The 26421-nt window shown below is 39.8% G+C and overlaps 2 protein-coding genes across 2 annotated transcripts in view; one reads left to right on the top strand and one right to left on the bottom strand.

Moving 5' to 3' along the window:
• LOC128657955 (gastrula zinc finger protein XlCGF66.1-like) overlaps window positions 1-22558 on the bottom strand; it is a 69700-nt gene extending 47142 nt beyond the window's left edge. The window contains exons 1-5 of the mRNA XM_053712381.1: window positions 22495-22558; window positions 21753-21858; window positions 11529-11633; window positions 10249-10396; window positions 6643-6729 (exon numbers count right to left, since the gene is read on the bottom strand). Of these exons, the coding sequence (XP_053568356.1) occupies window positions 6643-6729; window positions 10249-10396; window positions 11529-11633; window positions 21753-21830 (418 nt within the window). The 5' untranslated portion in view covers window positions 21831-21858; window positions 22495-22558. The remainder of the gene's footprint in view (window positions 1-6642; window positions 6730-10248; window positions 10397-11528; window positions 11634-21752; window positions 21859-22494) is intronic.
• Window positions 22559-22705: 147 nt separating this feature from the next.
• The window catches only part of LOC128657225 (zinc finger protein OZF-like), a 66717-nt gene continuing 63001 nt past the window's right edge, over window positions 22706-26421 (top strand). Inside the window, exons 1-2 of the mRNA XM_053711490.1 lie at window positions 22706-22771; window positions 25763-25918. Coding sequence (XP_053567465.1) covers window positions 25867-25918 — 52 coding nt within the window. The 5' untranslated portion in view covers window positions 22706-22771; window positions 25763-25866. The remainder of the gene's footprint in view (window positions 22772-25762; window positions 25919-26421) is intronic.

Genomic DNA, 26421 nt, shown 5'->3' with positions numbered 1-26421 from the left:
GAAAAGACAATATCCTAGGAATCCTAACCTTACTCCAAGAGTAACCTTTGGATTCGCACCAATATAGGTATTTACGCCATATTTTATGGTAAATCTTTCTGGTGACAGGCTTCCTAGCCTGTATTAAGGTATCAATAACTGACTCAGAAAAACCACGCTTTGATAAGATCAAGCGTTCAATTTCCAAGCAGTCAGCTTCAGAGAAGTTAGATTTTGATGTTTGAAAGGACCCTGAATCAGAAGGTCCTGTTTCAGAGGTAACGACCAAGGTGGACAGAATGACATGTCCACCAGATCTGTATACCAAGTCCTGCGTGGCCATGCAGGCGCTATTAGAATCACTGATGCTTTCTCCTGTTTGATTCTGGCAATCAATCGAGGAAGCATCGGGAAAGGTGGAAACACATGAGCCATCCTGAAGGTCCATGGTGCTGTCAAGGCATCTATCAGGACCGCTCCCGGATCCCTGGATCTGGACCCGTAGCGCGGAAGCTTGGCGTTCTGTCGAGACGCCATGAGATCTATCTCTGGTTTGCCCCAACGTCGAAGTATTTGGGCAAAGACCTCTGGATGAAGTTCCCACTCCCCCGGATGAAAAGTCTGACGACTTAAGAAATCCGCCTCCCAGTTCTCCACTCCCGGGATGTGGATTGCAGACAGGTGGCAAGAGTGAGACTCTGCCCAGCGAATTATCTTCGATACTTCCATCATTGCTAGGGAGCTTCTTGTCCCTCCCTGATGGTTGATATAAGCTACAGTCGTGATGTTGTCCGACTGGAACCTGATGAACCCCCGAGTTGCTAACTGGGGCCAAGCCAGAAGAGCATTGAGGACTGCTCTCAATTCCAGAATGTTTATTGGAAGAAGACTCTCCTCCTGATTCCATAGTCCCTGAGCCTTCAGAGAATTCCAGACAGCACCCCAACCTAGTAGGCTGGCGTCTGTTGTTACAATTGACCAGTCTGGCCTGCTGAATGGCATTCCCCTGGACAGATGTGGCCGATAAAGCCACCATAGAAGAGAATTTCTGGTCTCTTGAATGGAATGAAGGACACGGCATGCATTTTGAAGTTTTGTTAACCTGTCCTCTGTCAGGTAAATCTTCATTTCTACAGAATCTATCAGAGTCCCCAGGAAGGGAACTCTTGTGAGTGGAAAGAGAGAACTTTTCTCTTCGTTCACTTTCCATCCATGCGACCTTAGAAATGCCAGTACTATCTCTGTATGAGATTTGGCAGTTTGAAAGCTTGAAGTTTGTATCAGTATGTCGTCTAAGTACGGAGCTACTGAAATTCCTCGCGGTCTTAGTACCGCCAGAAGAGTGCCCAGAACCTTTGTGAAGATTCTTGGAGCCGTAGCCAGTCCGAATGGAAGAGCTACAAACTGGTAATGCCTGTCTAAAAAGGCAAACCTTAGATACCGGTAATGACTTCTGTGAATCGGTATGTGAAGGTAAGCATCCTTTAAATCCACTGTGGTCAAGTACTGACCCTCTTGGATCATGGGCAAAATTGTTCGAATAGTTTCCATCTTGAACGATGGAACTCTTAGGAATTTGTTTAGGATCTTTAAATCCAAGATTGGCCTGAAGGTTCCCTCTTTTTTGGGAACTACAAACAGATTTGAGTAAAACCCTTGTCCTTGTTCCAACCGCGGAACTGGATGGATCACTCCCATTAATAAAAGATCTTGTACGCAGCGTAGAAACGCTTCCTTCTTTGTTAGGTTTGTTGACAACCTTGACAGATGAAATCTCCCTCTTGGGGGAGAGGATTTGAAGTCCAGAAGGTATCCCTGAGATATGATCTCTAACGCCCAGGGATCCTGAACATCTCTTGCCCAAGCCTGGGCGAAGAGGGAAAGTCTGCCCCCCACTAGATCCGGTCCCGGATCGGGGGCCCTCAATTCATGCTGTCTTAGGGGCAGCAGCAGGTTTTCTGGCCTGTTTGCCCCTGTTCCAGGACTGGTTAGGTTTCCAGCCTTGTCTGTAGCGAGCAACAGCTCCTTCCTGTTTTGGTGCAGAGGAAGTTGATGCTGCTCCTGCTTTGAAATTACGAAAGGAACGAAAATTGGACTGTCTAGCCTTGGCTTTGGCCTTGTCCTGAGGCAGGGCATGACCTTTACCTCCTGTAATGTCATCAATAATCTCTTTCAAGCCGGGCCCGAATAAGGTCTGCCCTTTGAAAGGAATATTAAGCAATTTAGATTTAGACGTAACATCAGCTGACCAGGATTTTAGCCACAGAGCTCTGCGTGCCTGAATGGCGAATCCTGAATTTTTAGCCGCAAGTTTAGTTAAATGTACTACGGCATCTGAAATAAATGAATTAGCTAACTTAAGGAATTTAAGTTTGTGTGTGATGTCATCTAGTGTGGATGATTGAAGTGTCTCTTCCAGAGACTCAAACCAAAATGCTGCTGCAGCCGTGACAGGCGCAATACATGCAAGAGGTTGCAATATAAACCCTTGTTGAACAAACATTTTCTTAAGGTAACCCTCTAATTTTTTATCCATTGGATCTGAAAAAGCACAGCTATCCTCCACTGGGATAGTGGTACGCTTAGCTAAAGTAGAAACTGCTCCCTCCACCTTAGGGACCATTTGCCATAAGTCCCGTGTGGCGGCGTCTATTGGAAACATTTTTCTGAATATAGGAGGGGTGAGAAAGGCACACCGGGTCTATCCCACTCCTTAGTAACAATGTCAGTAAGTCTCTTAGGTATAGGAAAAACGTCAGTACTCGTCGGTACCGCAAAATATTTATCCAACCTACACATTTTTTCTGGGATTGCAACTGTGTTACAATCATTCAGAGCCGCTAATACCTCCCCTATAGTAACACACGGAGGTTCTCAAGCTTAAATTTAAAATTTGAAATGTCTGAGTCCAGTTTATTTGGATCAGAACCGTCACCCACAGAATGAAGCTCTCCGTCTTCATGTTCTGCAAACTGTGACGCAGTATCAGACATGGCCCTTGCATTATCAGCGCACTCTGTTCTCATCCCAGAGTGATCACGTTTACCTCTTAGTTCTGGTAGTTTAGCCAAAACTTCAGTCATAACAGTAGCCATATCTTGTAATGTGATTTGTAATGGCCGCCCAGATGCACTCGGCGCTACAATATCACGCACCTCCTGAGCGGGAGATGCAGGTACTGACACGTGAGGCGAATTAGTCGGCATAACTCTCCCCTCGTTGTTTGGTGAAATATGTTCAATTTGTACAGATTGACTATTTTTTAAAGTAGCATCAATACATTTAGTACATAAATTTCTATTGGGCTCCACTTTGGCATTAACACATATAGCACAGAGATATTCCTCTGAATCAGACATGTTTAACACACTAGCAAATAAACAGCAACTTGGAAATACTTTTCAAAGTAATTTACAAATAATATGAAAACGAACTGTGCCTTTAAGAAGCACAGAAAAATATTATAACAGATAAAATAATTAAGTTATAGCATCAATCTTTGTCAGAATATACAGTTTTAGCAAAGGATTGTTCCCCTCAGCAAATGATAACTAACCCAGGCAGCAGAAAAAAATACACAAATAAACGTTTTTTATATCACAGTCAATACAATCAGCACAGCTCTGCTGTAATGATTACTTCCCTCAAAAAAGACTCTTGAGATCCCTGAACTCTGTAGAGATGAACCGGAACATGCAGGAAGAAAATGAACCTCTGACTGAGTTTTTCTGATGCATAGTAAAAGCGCCAAAAATGGCCCCTCCCCCACACACATAACAGTGAGAGGGATCAGTGAACTGCTCTAATTTAAATCAAGACTATTGCCAAGTGGAAAAAAAGTGCCCAAAACATTTTTTCACCCAGTACCTCAGAGAAAAAAACGTTTTTACATGCCAGCAAAAAAACATTTTACCTCAATAATTAATTGTCATTTAAAACCTATTGCAAGTCCCTGCAAAATAGGTTAAGTCTATGTATACAGTTTAAAAGCCAGAGAAGTACCATTTCCCAGAAAACTGAAGTGTAAAATATACATACATGACAGCCTGATATCAGCTACATCTACTGCATTCAAGGCTGAGTTTACATTATAACGGTATGGCAGGATTTTCTCATCAATTCCATGTCAGAAAATAATAAACTGCTACATACCTCTTTGCAGATTAATCTGCCTGCTGTCCCCTGATCTGAAGTTTACCTCTCCTCAGATGGCCGAGAAACAGCAATATGATCTTAACTACTCCGGCTAAAATCATAGAAAAACTCAGGTAGATTCTTCTTCAAATTCTACCAGAGAAGGAATAACACACTCCGGTGCTATTATAAAATAACAAACTTTTGATTGAAGATATAAAAACTAAATATATCACCATAGTCCTCTCACACATCCTATCTAGTCGTTGGGTGCAAGAGAATGACTGGGGGTGACGTAGAGGGGAGGAGCTATATAGCAACTCTGCTGGGTGAATCCTCTTGCACTTCCTGTAGGGGAGCAGTTAATATCCCACAAGTAATGATGACCCGTGGACTGATCACACTTAACAGAAGAAAGGGCATTTAGTTCTTTTTCTGCCCAAACCCTAATAAAAAAATAAAACCCACCCAATAAACACTTAAAAAAAACCTAACACCAACCCCCGAAGATCCACTTACAGTTTTTGAAGACCGGACATCCATCCTCAACGAAGCGGCAGAAGTCCTCAGCGAAGCCGGCAGAAGTCTTCATCCAAGCCGGCAGAAGTCTTCATCCATCCGGCGAGGAGCGGCTCCATCTTCAAGACATCCGGCACGGATCATCCTCTTCTTTCCACGGCTAATGAAGAATGAAGGTTCCTTTAAGGGACGTCATCCAAGATGGCGTCCCTTGAATTCCGATTGGCTGACAGAATTCTATCAGCCAATCGGAATTAAAGGTGAAAAAATCCTATTGGCTGATGTAATCAGCCAATAGGATTGAACTTCAATCCTATTGGCTGATTGGGGACGGCAGATTAGGGGCGTTTAGACTCAGGGTTTATGTTAAGGTGTTAGGTGTAAACATAAATTTTCTTTCCCCATAGGAATCAATGGGGAAGCGTTACGGAGCTTTATGCTCCTTTATTGCAGATGTTAGGCTTTTTTTTTAGCCGGCTCTCCCCATTAATGTCTATGGGGAAATCGTGCACGAGCACGTAAAACCATCTCAAAAGCAGCGCTGGTATTTGGGTGCGGTATGGAGCTCAATTTTGCTCAACGCTCCCATATTGCCTGCTAACGCCGGGTTTAACCTGTAATAGCAGCGCTATAGGGAGGTGAGCGGTGGAAATAACTTGCAAGTTAGTACTGAGCCGCTTATAACGTAAAACTCGTAATCTAGCCGTAACATAGTAATGGGTACTATAATTTCCATACACTTAATACAGAGAATATTGAAATTGACATAACACGAGTATGAAATATACACACCCTAAAACATATTTCAGAACTTAAAATGCACATATAATAATCTGTAAATTCAAAAGGATAATTATATTGCAAAGTACCAGTAGCTAATGTATTCCTATATGAATTCATATATTTATTAAACCCCAATATGACTGAATTCACAATGAATCAGATTTCTCAGAATACAATTTGATGAACTAGAGGGTGAGAGTGCATGTGTGTGTACTATTCACATAAAGCAGAGAGAATAGAGGGCATGTGTGTGTACTATTCACATAAAGCAGAGGGTGAGAGAGAATAGAGGGCATGTGTATGTACTATTCACATAAATTAGAGGGTGAGAGAGAATAGAGGGCATGTGTATGTACTATTCACATAAAGCAGAGGGGGAGAGAGAAGAGAGGGCATGTGTATGTACTATTCACATAAAACAGAGGGTGAGAGAGAATAAAGAGCATGTGTGTGTACTATTCACATAAAGCAGAAGGTGAGAGAGAATAGAGGGCATGTGTGTGTGCTACTCACATAAAGCAGAGGGTGAGAGAGAATAGAGGGCATGTGTATGTACTATTCACATGAAGCAGAGGGTGAGAGAGAATAGAGGGCATGTGTGTGTACTATTCACATAAAGCAGAGGGTGAGAGAGAATAGAGGGCATGTGTGTGTACTATTCACATAAAGCAGAAGGTGAGAGAGAATAGAGGGCATGTGTGTGTGCTACTCACATAAAGCAGAGGGTGAGAGAGAATAGAGGGCATGTGTATGTACTATTCACATGAAGCAGAGGGTGAGAGAGAATAGAGGGCATGTGTGTGTACTATTCACATAAAGCAGAGGGTGAGAGAGAATAGAGGGCATGTGTGTGTACTATTCACATAAAGCAGAGGGTGAGAGAGAATAGAGGGCATGTGTGTGTACTATTCACATAAAGCAGAGGGTGAGAGAGAATAGAGGGCATGTGTATGTACTATTCACATAAAACAGAGGGTGAGAGAGAATAGAGGGCATGTGTATGTACTATTCACATAAAGCAGAGGATGAGAGAGAATAGAGGGCATGTGTATGTACTTTTCACATAAAGCAGAGGGTGAGAGAGAAGAGAAGACAAGGTATGTTTATGAACCAAATAGATTTTATCATTGCAACCTGTCTGTACTGAGGCTCATCATTTTTATAGCGTGTAATAATATAAGAATCAGAGTTTTTTAAAGTGTGAAGCTTTTACAATATATCACTCACTTGCAGAGACATCTGATGGCTGAATATCCTGTACAAGTTCTCCTTGTGATCCTGTGTCTAGATTTTCATCACTGTGACCTGTTAGTTCTAATAGAGAATACATTTAGTTTATTTTTGCTAATCATGAAACGATGTACAACGTATTCTATTTTATTTTTTTAAAGATGATCTGTTGCTCAATAAACCTACATTTTTCTATCAGCCAATGAGCATCACAACCTAAGAATGTGACATTAAAAAAATCAAAAAGTGAGGGGGCGCCCTAATATAGTGATATAGAGAGTCCAATAATTGATAATGAGTGTATTGGTTGTACAATAATAATATTATAGGTCTAACCAAGATATAATATATGTGGAGTATGACAAATGTGCCCTTGCAGAGAATAATGAAATTAATAGTGCAAATGTCAATAAAGATCCATTACCAATATAATACACTATAAGAGAAAATATGTTATGATAAAGTCTCTGATAAAGGGATGAGGCAGAAAACTGTGGAGATCCAGGCTGGGATCCAAAAGCAGCAATCTACAAATACAAGAAGAGACAGATGCGCCACATGGCCCAATATTGTTTGATCCAAAACGAATAAATGAATATATAAGGAATAGACTCACATTTGAGAATGCATACCTATGGTATGAAGCCTGATGAAACAGCCTTGAGCTGAGAAACGCGTCACCTGTGTTTTTAAACTTTTTAATAAAACTTTTATCTTGGAACACTTGCTACTATCTTTTCTGTGAGTTGTCCCTTGCGCTAAGGGATTTTGCTTTGGGTTCATTCTGTTTTTTGGCTGACTTCTGGATCCACACTGTCCCGAGTGCCTCTTATCAAGTCTGGTGGGTGACTGAATTGACCCCATCCTGCTCCTATAGCATCAAGGGAGATGCTACAACTATTGTGAGTACCTCTCTTACTATTGGCTCTGTATCACCACTGTTCCTGCTTTACTAGGCCATGTGGGCACCTGTGTCTCTCTTATTGTTTTGAATACAGATACTACACTTTTGCGGGAGTTTGGTCTGCTGGGTGACTGTAATAGATCCCAGACTGTCTCTACAGCACTGATTGAGGTGCATTCTCAAATGTGAGTCTATTCCTTATATATTCATTTATTAGTTTTGGATCAAACAATATTGGGCCATGTGGCGCATCTGTCTCTTCTTGTATTTAAGAATGTGACATGCATTTCCTGCTAGTCCGTTGCTTAAAGTGATGGTAAAGTCTCCCCTTTATAAACTCAAATGCGGAATGTTAGTGATATTTTAAATGGAGTTTAATTCATCAGTTGTAATGAAGATGCGCTATAAAACTTACTTTTATTATAGATATGAAGTTCAAATACCTTGCGCCCGCCAACCAGCTCAAAATTAAAATTTTCTGTGCGCTAACGTTTTCAATTGTTCTCCAATCAGCACTCTAGCTACAACAAAAGTTACATATGGGGAGAGCTCTGATTGGACAACAATTCAAACCGTTAGCTCACAGAAAATTTGACTTTTGAAGTGGGCAGCGGAGCATTTTAATTTCATATCTATATTAAAAGGTAAGTTATTGCGCATCTTCATTACAACTGATGACTTAAACTCCATCTAAAATATCACTAACGCTACAGATCTGTTTTTATATAAAGGGAGAGTTTATCATCACTTTAACCCCTTAACGACGCATGTCGTACAGGGTACGTCACACACAAACTGGTCTTTAAAGACCAGAGACGTACCCTGTACGACATTAGGGTTTAAAGCGGCTGGAAGCGATCCTGATCGCTTCCAGCCGCTTTAAAGGTATTGCCGTGATGAATCGATATTGAGGCATCACTGCAATACCTTTTTTCCCCAAGACCGATGCAGAGAGAGCCACTCTGTGGCCCTCTCTGCACCGGTAGCGATGGGCTCGATCGTTGGTGGGTGGGAGCAGCAGCAGGGAGGCGGGTGGGCGGCCCATCGCTACCTGGCATCCGGTTCCTGAATGTGCAATGTGCACGCCGGGTGCCGGGAGCGTGCCGGGTGCCTGCAGGGAGCGTGTGCACGCGCAGGTGTGCGCGCGATTGCGCAACAACCACTGCCATCAATGAGTGCAGAGTGGGAGAGAGGGAGATGGAGGGCGGGTGGAATTAATGATCAAAGGAATCTGGGACTCGGAGGGGGAGAGGGAGGCGGGTATTGAGGTGGGGCAGCTACACTACAGAAAAATGTAATGACAGCTGCCAGTACCCAAGATGGCAGCAAATAGGTAGTGGGCGAGCGTTATAGAGCTGTTTGGGGGGGATCAGAGAGGTTGGGGCTAAGGGGGGTCCATCAAAGCTAAACAGATTTAAAAAAAAAAAAAAAAAAAAAAAAAAAGCCTTTTGTTTTAGTACTGGCAGACTTTCTGCCAGTACTTAAGATGGCGGGGACAATTGTGGGGTGGGGGAGGGAAGAGAGCTGTTTGGAAGGGATCAGGGGGTGGGATGTGTCAGGTGGGAGGCTGATCTCTACACTAAAGCTAAAATTAACCCTGCAAGCTCCCTACAAGCTACCTAATTAACCCCGTCACTGCTAGGCATAATACAAGTGTGGTGCGCAGCGGCATTTAGCAGCCTTCTAATTACCAAAAAGCAATGCCAAAGCCATATATGTCTGCTATTTCTGAACAAAGGGGATCCCAGAGAAGCATTTACAACCATTTGTGCCATAATTGCACAAGCTATTTGTAAATAATTTCAGTGAGAAACCTAAAGTTTGTGAAACAGTTTGTGAAAAAGTGAACGATTTGTTTTTATTTGATTGCATTTGGCGGTGAAATGGTGGCATGAAATATACCAAAATGGGCCTAGATCAATACTTTGGGTTGTCTACCAAAAAATATATATACATGTCAAGGGATATTCAGGGATTCCTGACAGATATCAGTGTTAAAATGTAACTAGCGCTAGTTTTGAAAAAAAAAAAAATGGTTTGGAAATAGCAAAGTGCTACTTGTATTTATTGCCCTATAACTTGCAAAAAAAGCAAAGAACATGTAAACATTGAGTATTTCTAAACTCAGAACAAAATTTAGAAACTATTTAGCATGGTTGTTTTTTGGTAGTTGTAGATGTGTAACATATTTTGGGGGTCAAAGTTAGAAAAAGTGTGTTTTTTTTCCATTTTTACCTCATATTTTATAAAAAAAATTATGGTAAATTATAACATATGATAAAAATAATGATATATTTTGAAAGTCCATTTAATGGCGAGAAAAACGGTAGATAATATGTGTGGGTACAGTAAATGTGTAAGAGAAAAATTACAGCTAAACACAAACAACGCAGAAATGTAAAAATAGCCCTGGTCCTTAAGGGAAAGAAACTGAAAAATGGCCTTGTCCTTAAGGGGTTAAGTAAATTTGTGTATATAAAAATATTCATATATAATTGCATTAATATCCCTGACAAACTTTTTGCTTCTCACACCCTTGTTAAAAATGTTTTGATATTTATTGGGTATAAAACCTGTTTATAATCAGACAGCTCATTAGATCACACATAACAGATTTAGTGTAGATTAGCTCTGTGTCAGTCACGTCATTAGTGTATGTGCATTTCCTGAGTGAGATATTTATTACTACACAGCGTTACCTGAGCTCTCACTTCCTGGGATCTCCATAGTCCTTAGTGCTTGGTGAGTTTCCATCATGACGTCCTTGTAAAGCTCCTTGTGTCCCTCTATATACTCCCACTCCTCCATAGAAAAATACACAGCAACATCATCACACTTTATAGGCACCTGAAACACACACAACTCATTCAGCGCTGACACAGGGACTGGTTCTGTCACACACTTTTACTGACAGAGCCAGAGTAATGTTACTGAGAATATGCAGAGACACAGACAGAAGTTAGAAAAATACTCAAAGGACCAGATGGGTAAGTAAAGAGTTACTGAGCCCTGGCACTAGCATAATCCCACATTCCCCAGCAGTGCGCACCTCTATAATCAGTCGGTAAATGCTGCTGCAATGGGGTGTGGATTTTTCCTGTAATGGTGAAATTCTATAGAGCAAATTTTCCAACCAAAGACCAAGGGCTAGAATGTGACATTTAGAGTCAAATATATGCCACCACTAACAACCAGAACAAAATATTACAGACTAGATTACAAGTCAAGAGAGACTTTCGTTCATGTTTCAGTATTTATCAATTTGGTATTAGAATTCACTGGTTAAAATATTTCTGAAAGACTTGTTTGCTGTGGGTAACTTAGTTAGTGCATCACATGCTTATGAGATGCGCTAATTAGTGTGCTGGCCAAACTTATCATGAAATTACCAGCTGAATATCACATGCACAATGTATAGAATGATAAACTGTTAATATCGCTTTTTAAAAGCTGGTAACTGTTGCCACGAGCAGTACCCACCGGCATTATATGCTTCATAACCCCTCCGGCATTAAACACATAAACACACTCTCATAGCATTTAACCTTTAAATTGCCAGGTCCTGCTACAATAATTCCCCACAACCACTCAACGCCCTAACAGCCATTTTTCAGGTGCTTGTAATTTTTCTTTACATAAACAAATTTCTTTGAAATCTTCCAGCTTTTTGGGCATCCTCAGTGATAAGAAATGCTAAATACTTAAAATAAATATTTGAATATTTTTGGTCTAATATAATAATATATTTTTGTATGTTTTCTTTTTTAGATTACCCTTGCTTTTTAAAGTATATACAAAAAGATACATATGTTTGGCACTTAGTATGAAAAGGTTATATACCCCATGTACAGAATGAGCGAGGACATGTCAGGCTGCAATCAGCATATTCTAATCATTTGAAAACATGTTAATATGTGTAAATAAACAAATACAGCCAGTGACAGGGACATGCAGCTGTTATTATAACATATTCCATCACCTCTCCTGTCAGCAGGTACATGATCTGCAGGGTGTGGGTCAGCATCCTCTCTGTTGTCATCTTGTCCCCGGTCATGTGACTCGCTGTCAGTGAGTTAGTCACACGCTGCAAGAGGGAAACATAAAAACCTAACTGACCCCTCTCACATCACTTGTGTGAATCCTGTTATCACAATCCCCATCTCATCATGGTCACATGGAAAAGCCTTGCAAAATATCTGCACCTACAATAAATATTATATAAATGCATCATGCACAGTATATATCAGGAATTAATTGTTGCATTGCAAAATATCTGCACCTACAGTAAATATTGTATATAAGCACTAGGGTTACACAAATACCATGTTTTTAAGACAGAGTACAAATACTGATCCATTTTTTCAAATACTCGCCGATACCAATTACTGATACTTTTTTTTAATGTCATGTGACAGTTTTCTAAGCACAATACACACTAATGATTTAATATATCTTCTTTATAATTATGAAGAACTGTACAGTACTGTACCATAATGGGGGAACAGGCGCGTGTGATGTGGGGTAACAGGTGCTTGTGATCTGGGGGTACGGGACCAGGTGGGTGTGATCTGTGGATATGGGAGTACAGGTGGGCGTTATCTGGGAGTATAGGTTGGTGTGATATGGAGGAACAGGTGGTTGTAATCTTGGAGTACAGGTGGTTGGGATGTGGGGTAACAGGTGGGTGTGATCTGGGAGTATAGGTGGGTTTAATTTAAGGGGACAGGTGGGTTTAATTTGGGGGAAAAGTTGGGTGTAATTGGGGGATACAGGTGGGTGTGATTGGGGGATACAGGTGAGTGTGATTTGGGGGTTTCTCTGACTGCAACACTGATTTATACATGTAAATAAAGACCTGCTTCCTTCAAGAGAATTGTTGCATATCTGGGATAAGACACAAATGGTATGTGAGTTTTATTACTGATTTTCTGATAAAACAGCACTTGCTGCTAGTGATAAAATCTACCCCACAGAGCTTACAATTTAATTATTGCTCACAAATGTTATCTATATTGGGCTGAACGCAGAGCTGAATCATACAAAGCTGCAGCTACCTGATAACTAGATAGGTATTAATGTGCACGCTGGGGGAAAAGGACTGTGCCATGTTTACTGCTAATCTCCTCAGTGCTTGTGCAAAGGGCATAACCCACCTCTAATCCACTTTAACCTATTGATTCAGAGCTGAAAAAACACACTGGGATTTCTTTAGTCAATAAGCCATACAACTAAACTGCAGCTCTCCGACCTTGGGTTCGGCAAACTGGTGAGAAATGCATAAAGTTTTTATGCAACATGCGGTTGCAGCGCTGAAGATCTAGAGGCACAAATGTTTTTGAAAATGCGGTGCTTCTATTCACACTTATTAGCCCCGGTCCCCATGCTGCCTATAGTTGCATGCAGTGCTACAGAGAGGAGCAATATGCACATATGCAATTTACTACCTACCTAATCTGTCTGTCCTCTAGCTGGCCTGTGATCGATAGTGCTGCTTAAATGGATATAATACTCATATGCTAAATCACGTGAAACTGATGCAGTATAACTGTAAAAAGCTGACAGGAAAATATCACCCGAGTATCTCTATGTAAAAAAGGAAGATATTTTACCTCACAATTTCCTCAGCTCACCAGAGTAAGTTCTGTGTAAAAAGTTATACTCAGCTGCTCCCAGCTGCAGGTAAAAAAAATTAAAAAAATGAAGAAATGAACAGCAGCCAATCAGCATCAGCAGTGCTGAGGTCATGAACTCTTACTGTGATCTCATGAGATTTGACTTAACTCTCATGAGATTTCATAGTAAGCTTCCTTTACCTGATTGGTGAAATAATATGAGAGTGCACAAAGCTCATCCTTTCAGTTGTCCCGGGACAGACACACTAAAATGCTGCTTAGAAATCCTTTACAACTGAGGAACTTTTGAGGTAAAATATCTTTCTTTTTTACATAGAGATGTTCAGGTGATATTTTCTAGTCAGCTTTTTACAGCTATGCTGCATCACTTTCAAGTGTTTAAACATTTGGGTATTATGGCCCTTTAAGTGGCACATCCAGCACACTGCTCCCTCATGCGCCTATAATGATGCCGGGGGCCGGAGTGACGTAATTTCTGACTCCTGGTTTTTATTGCGCGCCGCGTCCTTTCTTCCTCCCTCACTCACAGCACTGTAACAGTAGGCAGAGTAGGAACCTAGCCAAAAGTATCAGCCCGGTTTTCATTGCGCTGATCTTCACGTCCCTCCTTCCTCCCTGTAACAGAGTAGGCACCTGGCCAAAAGTATCGGTGTCGGTATCGGAGCATTGTGCACGAGTACAAGTACTCTTGCAAATACTCAATATCTGCACTGATACCGATACTAGTATCAGTGCTACTTCATAAGCACAGTATATATCAGGAATTAACTGTTGCAATGCAAAATATCTGCACCTACAGTAAATATTGTATATATGCACAGTATATATCAAGAATTAATTGTTGCATTGCAAAATATCTGCACACACTGTAAATATTTTATAGATGCACAGTATATATCAGGAATTAATTGTTGCATTGCAAAATATCTGCACACACAAATATTGTATATATGCACAGTATATATTAGGAATTAAAGGGATATTAAACAGTATGAAACTGTAATATAAAATTTTTAATTATACGTAGCTAAAAAAAAGACTTTCATTATTTATTTTGTTCCCTTTTCCTGTAATTTATTTTGTTTTCTAAATTCTACTAAGTTTCTATAATGTATGGGTGCTGCCATGTTTGAATTTAAGTTGCCCCTTATCTGTTTTACCTGCTGAAGAGAATTAGAGACAGATATAAAACAGGTAATAAAAGAAGGAATTTCACACAACTTTCAGTGTTCTCCAGAGAATATTTTGCCAGCCGGGTGTCATTATAAAGTAACCGGATGGAGTTATGAAGTGGTGTGGGGGCAGTGTAATATTTTCTAATATTATTTAAAATGTTCTGCATAATTTAACCCCTTCACTACCGGGACTTTCAGACAAAAGCTTGCCCAAAATACTAGAGAATGTTTAGCATTTTTGCTATCACTACATTTAAACAGAAATAGAGCCTTGTTTTGTTTTTTTATTTACCTGTCAAAACTATATATATTTTTTTTTAAACAGACAACCCAAGGTATTGATCTAGGCCCATTTTGGTTTATTTCATGCCAGCATTTCATCGTCAAATGCAATCAAATAAAAAAAAATTGTTACTTTTTTCACAAACTTTGGGTTTCTCATAGAAATTATTTATATACTGCTTGTGCAATCATGGCACACATGTTTGCAAAAGTTTCTCTGGGATCCCCTTTGTTCAGAAATAGCAGACATATTTGGTTTTGCCATTGCTTTTTGGTAATTAGTAAGCCGCTAATTGCAGCTGTGCACCACACTTCTCATATTCCCGGCAGTGAAGGGGTTAATAAGGTAGTTTAAAAGGTTAATGATTGCACCTCACTGATGAGGCCCACAATAGGCCGAAACGTACGTCTGGGGTTTTGCTGTTTCTCTTGTTCAGAGAAGGATTGCTTGGTATTTCGGGGCTGGACTGTACTGTGAAGTCAGGATCAGACTGATATGCTTCAGGAAAGTTCTTCTATGTGAAAGGCACATGTTGAGCAAAAAGAGGCTGCTTCTTGGGTGGAAACTAGCCATAGAACAAGCTATTATGCTATTGTTCTTTTCCAGGTTGAGCGCTTCTCTCTTTTTATTTATGCAAATTATGACATTTTGGGAAGTCTCCGTAAATGTGATGCGGGAATCCAGACGTGGACCCGTTGCTCAGTGTGCCTAGAGGGATATGACTGCACCTCACTGACGAGGCCCACAATAGGCCGAAAAGTACGTCTGGGGTTTTGCTGTTTCTCTCGTTCAGAGAAGGATTGCCTGGTATTTCAAGGCTGGATTGTACTGTGAAGTCAGGATCAGACTGATATGCTTCAGGAAAGTTCTTCTCTGTGAAAGGCACATGTTGAGCAAAAAGAGGCTGCTTCTTGGGTGGTAACTAGCCATAGAACAAGCTATTATGCTATTGTTCGTTTCCAGGTTGAGCGCTTCTCTCTTTTTATTTAATTTTAGCCTCCCATCTGACACTTCCCACCCCCTGATCCCTACCTGATCCCTCCCAAACAGCTCTCTTCCCTCCATCACACCTCCCCCGGTCACCCTCAGCTTAGGTACTGGCTTTTTTTAAAAAAAAATAAAAAAAAATTATTTTCTGCAGTGTAGGATCCCACTTATCTCCCCCACTACCTATTAACCGCCATCCTAGGTACTGGCAGCTGTCTGTCATTATCTATAAACTATATTTAAAAATAAATAAATTTCCTGTAGCATAGTGAACCCCAGCTTCAACGATCGATCCTTAGTTAGAGACACAATGCACATCCACTTTTTCTGTAGTGCAGCTACCCCATCCCTCCCTGTCCTTTATTTATTTTTTGCCACAACATAGGGCCCTCCCGTCTCCCCTGCTGGGCCGCTCGCCCCCACGCACCTCCCCTAATATCTCAGATAAAAGGACCCACAAGACCATATGTAAATAAACTCAAAATTCCTAACTTGGCCAGGACATGTTAGCTAGATTTGTAGATGAATACATGAACTATTCCTTATAATAAAATAAGCATAACATTATATGCTTGTTTAACCTTACATACAGAACCATAAAAATACTTGGCCTATAGACTTATCTGGAATTTACGTAAGGAGGTCAACTATAAACTTATAACAAAAATATCACATACGGCAATGTCCGCCAGAAAACAAAGCACATCATCATCAATATCTAAGATGTCAACACCCCATATTTTCTTTAAAACATCCAAAAGGAAAAAAAAAATTGAAACTGAGGCGATAGCACAGGAGGAGTTGGAGGACTCAGATACGGACTCTCAGGCCAATGCTCAAGATACTATCCCAGTCACCAAAGCGGACCTAAAAAATCTTGTTTCCAAACAAGATATAGATATGAACTTTGATAAATATGCATTTCAGAACATTGTAATAAGTAGTCTGGCGGACATCAAGCAAGACATTGCAGATCTAGGATCTAGCATCGAAACATTAGAGAAAGGAGACTCCATGTCAGAGGACATTAGCATCCTATCACAACAAATGACCTCACAAGAACAAGAGATAGAAAATATTTATGACAAGATAGAAGATCTAGAAAATTGAAGTCACAGATGTAACTTGAGACTGAAAGGGATCCCAGAGTCTGTTACACCCACAGATCTACATAAATCCTTACTACAGTTTTTCCAAACCAAAATGGGTAATACAGAAGAAGATAGATATCAAATGGAAAGAGCTCATCAAGCTTTAAGAACTAAACCAAAGAATAACGTCCCACCAACAGACGTTATAGTCAAAATGTTCCGCTATCAAGAAAAAAGAAGAAATACTTGCAGCGGCAAGGAAGAATCCTGCAATCAAATTTCAAGGCTCAGTTATACAGCTATATCAAGACCACTGTCTGTGAACATTACATAGAAGAAGTATCCTACACGTCCGCTTACCCAAGCACTAAGGAAAAATTCAGTTCCTTTTGCGTTACACATACAACAAGAAGGCAAAACCATCACCCTCAAAAAGCCACAGGATATCCCAGAAGTGTGCAAATATCTGCAACTAGAGATAACAGACCTTCCTTCCACCTCGCAAGATACCAAGGCACTCCCTCACTCCCATCAACAGGGAACATCTCTACAAGAGCAATGGTAAAAGGTCACCAAGAAAAAACTGAAAACCTGAATCCTCAATGGATACTATTGTCAGTTTCGCCCTAACGGATGAACACTTGACGTTACTACTTAGTCCCCTGAATAAGCTCATTAATGTCCAATTCTCTCTGAATAATTTTAAATTAATCTACACTTAAACAGCTCATCCACTTTTACTTTTAATCATTTATAACATTTCTACATAAAAAATGCACACCCACCCTAATTGCTATGTATTGTATATGGTTCACCCATGACAGCACTATATATAAAAATGTTTTTTTATGTTCTTTGTTTGTTATATTTTAGTTGCTTGGACTCTGTTGGACAATCGGAAATAAAAATCCTCCAACTTAGAAAGAAAGGTAAGACACCTATCATTAGAGAATATAGGGTGACTAAGTAATAAATCCCTTAGATTAGAAAAAGAAAGATGCCTGCCTAGATGTCTTATAACCTAAGAATACTCTCACATAATGTGAGAGGTCTTAGCACATATGTTAAATGTAGGACAGCCCTAAACCACTACTCCAACCTACAGACACAGATAATCTTCCTAAAGGAAACCCACTTTACCCACCAGTCGATACCAAAATCTTGGTCTAGAAACTTTCCAATACATTACCACTCCACCACCGACAAGAGAAGAGAGGTGTCTATTCTTATACATAATTCACTCAATTTTAATGTTGACAAAGTCATTAGAGACACAGAAGGGAGATATATTACAGTAAGAGGGACCATAAAGGATACACAACTTATTTTATGCAATATATATTCCCCCAATGAAAAGCAGGATTTTCTCCAAGTTTCACATACTCTGACACAATGGTCACAAGTTAGAGTCATCCTAGTAGGGGACTTTAATATCCCTATGTATTCTTACTCAACAGAAACCTCAGCAAGACTTAGAAACAAACAACATAGACACAATGCTATGGTCAAATCAATTAGAGACTCGTTATCAGCACACAACGTTACAGACACCTGAGTAACTTTATACGGATCATCAAAAAATTACACATACTATTCCCATGCACACAAAAACGTACTCCAAGTTAGACTACATATTTATCAGTCAAATTTTGATTCCTTCATCTATTAAACCCTGTGTAACATACATAGGCATAGCTCCTGGACATATGACGTGGCTATCCTCAAAAACCCAGAAGTACATAATAGATTATTAAAGGCCCTAGTAGAATATTGGAAAATAAATATAGGCTCCACCACTAACCCAATAATGACTTGGGCTGAAGATAAACCATACCTAAGAGGACTACTTATTAAAGAAAAATCAATATATACAAAAAACCTATAGAACTAGAATAAACTCTCTTCACAAAGAGATTGAGGAACTAAAAACACAACATAAACTAACCCATTCCCAGACAACTTTTAAAACATTAACCACTAAAAGACAAACCCTGACAGGGATTCTAAACAAATCCTTATTTAAAACATTACAGAAGCTAAAAGCTAAGATAGTGGTCATCCCAAATGGTGCCAAAATTATAGACCAATCTCCCTGATCAATCAGGATATTAAAATATTTACTAAAATCCTTGCCAACAGATTCAAAAAATATCTACCAACCCCGATACATCCAGATCAAATTGGATTTATAAAAGATCAGGAGGCTCCAGATAATGTGAGACGTAGGATCCCCTTGGTAGATTATTTAATCGAAACAGGGACACCTTCTCTGCTCCGATCCCTGGATGCAGAGAAGGCATCCAACAGAGAAGATTGGAGAAATATGTTTCGGGTTCTTGAACAGATGGGTTTCCAGGGACCATTTCTTTATACTGCCACAACAGCTACAATTAGAGCAGCAGGATATCAATCCAAACCTATTAACATTCTAAACGGTACCCGTTGTTGTTCGCCATCTGTATAGAGCCCCTGGCTTCTTGCATTCGACACTCACCAGATATATACGGTGGAAAAACCAAAAACTCAGAATATAAACTCACCCTTTCCGCAAACTATGTCCTACTAACGGTAACCAAACCCCTTATATCTTTACCTAATTTATATCAAATTCTAGACACCTTCTCTAGTATTTCTGGCTATAAAATTAATCTAGACAAGTGTGAAGCCTTACCACTTTCATTACCAATACCTACTAAAAACTAATAAAGGCAAACATTGAATTTGCTTGGGTGAAGACATTTATTACATGCGTAGGTCTCAAAATAACCAGTAAACACACTGACCTCCATAAGACAAACTATGCCCCTGTCTTTTAGTCCATTAGAAAAAAGACATGAAAACCTGGGGTGGACATAACTTTTCTTGGTAAGGCCGGTTGTCGGCTATCAAGATGAACCTTTTGCCTAGGCTCCTATACCTTTTCCGAGCGTTGCCAATTAAAATACCTGTGGCAGATTTGACAAGTCTACAGACAGACTTATTCAGGTTTCTTAGGGGAAACAAAAAAGCACTAATCAACTCTCATATACTAAAACGGAATAGAAAATTAGGTGGGGTTGGAGTACCAAATTTAATAGAATACTATCAGGCAGCCAGGCTAGCGCAAGCTGTCCTTTTAGGTAAAATGTTTCAAGAAACCACATGGACGAGAATCAAAGCTGATCTAGCTGGGTATAACAACCCTGCAAATATTCTATGGGACTTAGCTTCTAAGACTAATAGACTCATATACAAGTCACCAATAACGACAGACTTGATACAACTTTGGAAGAACCTTACTGAAAGACTAAGACTACTCCCCCAGAACTCTTTAATAATTCCAGTAGAAGCCCTTCTTCCTTTAGAACTTCTCCCGTAGACTTATAGGGAAATGGGAAAACAAAGGCCTATATAGAGTGGCTGATTTCTTGGAAGGGGGACAAATATGAACTTTTACACAGATTCAGGATATACTCCATCAACATAAGATACACTGGTTCCTTTACCTCCAGGTCACCTCAGCCATCACTAAATATTGCCAACACCAGATCCCCCATTCCATACACCACACTAGAACGCCTTTGCAGTACATCTACTAGAAATAAAAAAAAACGATCACACAACTATACGTGTCTCTTCAAGATGCCAAGGACAACACAAAATCCACAATGTTGGAAAAGTGGGAGATATAGGGATAGAATTCAGTAAAGAAAAATGGAACAAGATTTTCCATAACTCACGCAGAGGCCTTCTGAATGCAAACCTCATTGAAAATTGTATTAAAACATCATTTACCTGACCCCAATGAGAACTTCACACTTCTCTTCACAACACAATAGAGCATGCTACAGAGGTTGCACAGAACAAGGAGATTATATACATATGTGGTAGGGTTGCCAGAAAGTAAAAACAGTCTGGGACAGTTTATCTAAACTACTAAGCAATCTACTAGGTGAAGCTCTCAAACTGACTGTGTCCCAAGCTCTACTACACACCCATGTGAAACCCTTTAATCCCGGAATCAATACGTTTATCAGGGTTCTCTGCACAATTACAAGAATATGTATTGCTAAATATTGGAAAGTATGTTCACCCCCATGGCAAGAGCTCAATAACAAAATTAATAATATTTATAGAATGTATGAATCTGCATCATGGATGCAGGGGACCACTGAACAATTTCAGAAAATCTTTTTTACTGGATAATGGGCAAAGACCCAGAATAGAGATTAAGCAGGGGAATATGGGAAATTCAAGAACACCATCCTTACTAGAATAGTTACAACAATCTATATGAAACCTTTCCGAGACTTTTTAAATATTCTATCAAAAAATGAGGAAACCGAGAGTCTGACAGTAGTTCCAAATTAATTTAATGTTTAATGTTACATTAAGTTGAATATTCAAATATTTTTTCATTATAATTGGTGTGTTGTATAATGTGAAGGATAATTTGCAAAACGACAATAAGTTCCACTTAATAGTTAAGATTCCCTTTATTCCTGAGATGTATCCGAAGATCTGTTCATGAACTCTATATAGATTCCCAAAAGATCCATGGTACTGGAAAAAGAGTGACAGAGAATCACACAACATGAGACGTGGAGACTGCTGCCCTATTCTTAGGATTATGCTCTGAAATTTTGTTTTGTTTTTTATTTTATATAATTAGACAACTTATAAAACAGCTCACTGTAAAGGCAATATGTTGAATGTTGAATGAATACTTCTTGTTCAAATTACTACTTGTTAATACCAAATAAATATCAGTTTATTTATTAGCCTAAGCCTGACATCACTTCATAAACTGTCTATTGCTGACCTGTGTATGGGGATGATGGAACAAATAACAAAAGGCTGCTGGGAAATGTCTCCTCAGGTGAATTTCTACAAGAGAATATTCCCAGAACAAGTCTACACTTTTGTATTTGCACAAACATCTTACACACAGGCTTCTTCTTTTCCTCTGAGCATCTGTCACTTCTTGTTGCTAAGCAACTAATACACATATTCACTGCAGGAGGTTACCGTGGTGTCGTTATGATGTTTTCTCACCTCTCCCGTCAGCAGGTAAAGAATCTCCAGGATGTGATTCAGGATCCGCTCAGGCAGCTTCTTCTTCATCTTGTTCATAGTCAGTGATTTTGTGTAACACTGAGACCTGCAGCAGTAGCACATACATGACAGAAATTACACATATAAGTTAATAGCCATACATATACTTATATACACACACTGACCTATGCATACATGTTTAGCCCACATATATATACAAACTCACATATACACTTCACATACATGTATGAATTCATATACACACACACCTCATAATAAAGACTGTTCCCTCTGCCACACACACAGCCCCCTCCCCAAAACATTATATACAGATATATATTATAGAGGCTCACTCTATCTTTCTCTTTCACAGCCCCCTCCCAGCACCTTATATACAGATATATATTATAGAGATGATCCCTCTGTCTTACACACGCAGCCCCATCCCCAGTACCTTATATACAGGTATATAATGTTATAGAGATGATTCCTCTGCCTCTCAAACGAAGCCCTATCCCCAGTAGCTTATATACAGGTATATAATATTAAAGAGCTGATTCTTCTGCCTCTCACACACAACCCCAGTGTATATATAAAGATATATACTTTTATGGATTCCTCTGCCTCAAACACACACACTTTTCTGCAGTAGCTTATACAGAGGTATTTACTATTTAAGAGTTCGTTGTGATGCACACACCCAGTGATTTATACACAGACACATCACCAATTAGAAAGTTACCTGCATGAGACCACTGTATTGAGTTCTGAGACAGCAGCAGTTTGTTCCGTATACGACCAAATGGTCCAAGCACTACAGGCTAGCTACAGGAAACTGCATTAGAGATGCATGCACAGCTATTTCCGGTAAATCTCTTTGTGGTCACATCAGTCATGTGACTTGTGACATCGCTAGTCCTTCTGCTGGAAGGGACATAGCTGCTACTCTATCAGGAAACACAAGAGGGATGGAGATATTGACTCACCACCTACCTGCTACTTGTTTAATGTATAGTGAGGTAAGTACACGGTGCGCAGACTGTGTGTAATTGTGTAATAAGTGTAACACTGTTTATATGACTGTGTAGCTTCTTAGTGTTATGTGTCTGTGTATAATGTGTTGGGGACAGGTGGGGGTGAGTGTGAGACAGATCTGTAGTGTTATATGCCTGTGTATGAGGTGCTGGGGAGAGGTGGAGTGAGTGTGAGGCAGATCTGTAGTGTTATATACCTGTGTATAATGTGTTGGGGTCCTGGGGAGAGGTGGGGTGAGTGTGAGACAGATCTGTAGTGTTATGTGCCTGTATATAAGGTGCTGGTGAGAGGTGGTGTGAGTGTGAGACAGATCTGTAGTGTTATATACTGTGTATAATGTGCTGGGGAGAGGTGGTGTGAGTCAGATCTGTAGTGTTATATGCCTGTGTATAATGTGCTGGGGAGAGGTGGTGTGAGTCAGATCTGTAGTGTTATATGCCTGTGTATAATGTGCTGGGGAGAGGTGGTATGAGTGTAAGACAGATCTGTAGTGTTATATACCTGTATATAAGGTGCTGGGGAGAGGTGGTGTGAGTGTGAGACAGATCTGTAGTGTTATATGCCTGTGTATAATGTGCTCGGGAGGGGTGGTATGAGTGTGAGACAAATTTGTAGTGTTATATACCTGTATATAAGGTGCTGGGAGAGGTGGTGTGAGTGTGAGTCAGATCTGTAGTGTTATATACCTGTGTATAATGTGCTGGGGAGAAGTGGTGTGAGTGTGAGACAGATCTGTAGTGTTATATACCTGTGTATAATGTGCTGGGGAGAGGTGGTGTGAGTGTGAGGCAGATCTGTAGTGTTATATGCCTGTGTATAATGTGCTGGGGAGAGGTGGAGTGAGTGTGAGACAGATCTGTAGTGTTATATGCTTGTGTATAAGATGTTGGGGAGAGGTGTTGTGAGTGTGAGACAGATCTGTGTTATATACCTGTGTATGAGGTGCTGGGGAGAGGTGGTATGAGTGTAAGACAGATCTGTAGTGTTATATACCTGTGTATAAGATGCTGGGGAGAGGTGGTGTGAGTGTAAGACAGATCTGTAGTGTTATATACCTGTGTATAATGTGCTGGGGAGAGGTGGTGTGAGTGTGAGGTAGATGGTACCTCTCTATAGTGTTTTATGTTGTATAATGTGCTAGAGAGGGGGCTATGTGTGTATGAGACAGGGTTCTCTATAATATTAAATATCTCAATATAAGTGACTAGGATGGCACTGTGTGTGTGAAACAGAGGGGTCGGGGATATCCCTATAACATCGTATAACTGTATATAAGGAATTGGGCAGGTGGCTGTATGTGTGAAACAGAGGGAACATCTCTATAACATTGTATATCTATATATAAGGCACTGTGGAGGAGGTTGTATGAGACAGATGGGATCTGTATAATATATCTGTATATAAGGTACTGGGGAGGGGAGCTGTCTGAGGGAACCTCTTTATATATTTATACATCTGTATATACAGCATTAAAGGGGGTCTATGTGTGTGAGACAAAGGGAACCTCTCTATAATATTATATATCTGTGTATAAGGTCCCGGGAGGTTGTTTGTGTGTGTGAGACAGAGGGAATCTCTGTATATCTGTATATAGGGTACTAGGGAGGGGGCTATGTGTGTGAGGCAGAGGAAACCTATATGCATACAATATGTATGTTATAGAAAATGGTACAAAATCTAACTTTTTTTGCATTTGATATGATATATTTATTTAACCTAAAGTTAGATGGTACTTCTCTGTAGTGTTATATGTCTATGTACAAAAGGCTGTATGTGTAACAGATGGTACCTTTGCTATATTATTATATTGCTGTGTATAAGGTGCTGTGTGTATGTGAAAGATGGTACCTCTCTATTGTGTTATATGTCTGTGTATACGGTGCTGGGAGTGCTATGTGTATATGTAACATATTGTAACTCTCTATAGTGTTATTTGTCTTAGTATAAGGTTATAGGGACGGACTGTGTGTAAGTGTGAGCAGAGGGAACATTTCTTTTCTATAATATATATTTTATACAAGGTACCGGAGAGAAGGCTGTATGTGTGAGAGTAACGGATCATTTATCTAATATATATTGGTATATAAGGTGCAGAGAAGAGGCTATGTGTGTGAGATGTAGAGGGAATCTCTGTATATCTCTATATATGGTACTAGGGAGGGGGCTATAGAAAATGGTACAAAATCTAAGTTTTTTTTTGCATTTGATATATTTATTTAACCTAAAGTTAGATGGTACTTCTCTGTAGTGTTATATGTCTATGTACAAAAGGCTGTATGTGTAACAGGTGGTACCTTTGCTATATTATTATATTGCTGTGTATAAGGTGCTGTGTGTATGTGAAAGATGGTACCTCTCTATTGTGTTATATGTCTGTGTATACGGTGCTGGGAGTGCTATGTGTGTATGTAACATATTGTAACTCTCTATAGTGTTATTTGTCTTAGTATAAGCTTATAGGGACGGGCTGTGTGTATGTGAGCAGAGGGAACATTTCTATAATATATATTTTATACAAGGTACCGGAGAGAAGGCTGTGTATGTGAGAGTAACATGAATCATTTATCTAATATACAGGTATATTGGTTTATAAGGTGCAGGGAAGAGGCTATGTTTGTAAGATGTAGAGGGAACCTCTCTAAAATATTATATATCTCTATATAAGATACTGGGAATGGAGCTGTATGTGTGTGTGTGGCAAATGGAACCTCTCTATAATATAATATATATATATGTTATGGATATTGTATTTAATAGGATGACTTTTAATATTTGGATATTTCTGTAAACTAAAATTATTTCTTAAAACTGTTTGGTTTGCTTTTAAAAAAACAAACAAAACAAAAAAAATCAGTATAACTTGTGTGGGTAACTCACAAAAAAATCTCAGATATGGGTGTGACTCACCCATAATTCATAATTTCCTCTATGACAATGACATTTACTAGACACCTTTTCTCTTCATCTGTTTTTAGGCTCCTGTTACTGTGAAGATCACGTACAATACAGATCACTGTGTTTGCCAGTAAAGGAGAAACATTATAAGAATATCTGACAAATTCAGTTACTGAAAAAGACAATGTCTGACAAGTCCGAGACCCAAACCTCAGACCTTCCTGATGCACACAGAGGTAAGCAGGACGTCACATGCATGTCACCTGGTTTTGTCATCAGAATGGGATAATAATTACATTAACAAACCAGAAACCTCATTGATTGTCTTAAAGGGAAAAATATATATTTTTAATGTATTTTTCCTACGTTGATCTTGAATTTCCTTTCAAACTATTTATGCTGCAGTGTTTTGCCTCAATAGCTTTCCCATCTTGTCCCCACCTCCCATTTGCTGCCCTCTCCTGTGCTCCCCTCCCTCCAAGAAAAATTAGCTTTCCCTGTCAATCAGCAGTGCATTCTGGGGTGCAAATACTATCTTGCAGGTGGCCGGGAAATTTAAAATTCCTTTTCAGAATGCTGTGCTCTGATCAGCAGAGAAATCAGGGCTAGCACAGAGATACCGGGTACAGAGCTCAGAAAACCTGCAATCCTGATGTGATGTAAGTACTTTATAGCCATTCCACCGGCCCCACCTGCAGAATGACATGCCCATTGCCCACCCTAATTGTGAAGCTGCTCC

The sequence above is a fragment of the Bombina bombina genome, chromosome 4 (assembly GCF_027579735.1).
Source record: "Bombina bombina isolate aBomBom1 chromosome 4, aBomBom1.pri, whole genome shotgun sequence".
Lineage (NCBI taxonomy): Eukaryota > Metazoa > Chordata > Amphibia > Anura > Bombinatoridae > Bombina > Bombina bombina.
The sequence above is the reverse complement of the archived record's forward strand: the minus strand, read 5'-3'. Positions and strand labels throughout refer to the sequence as shown.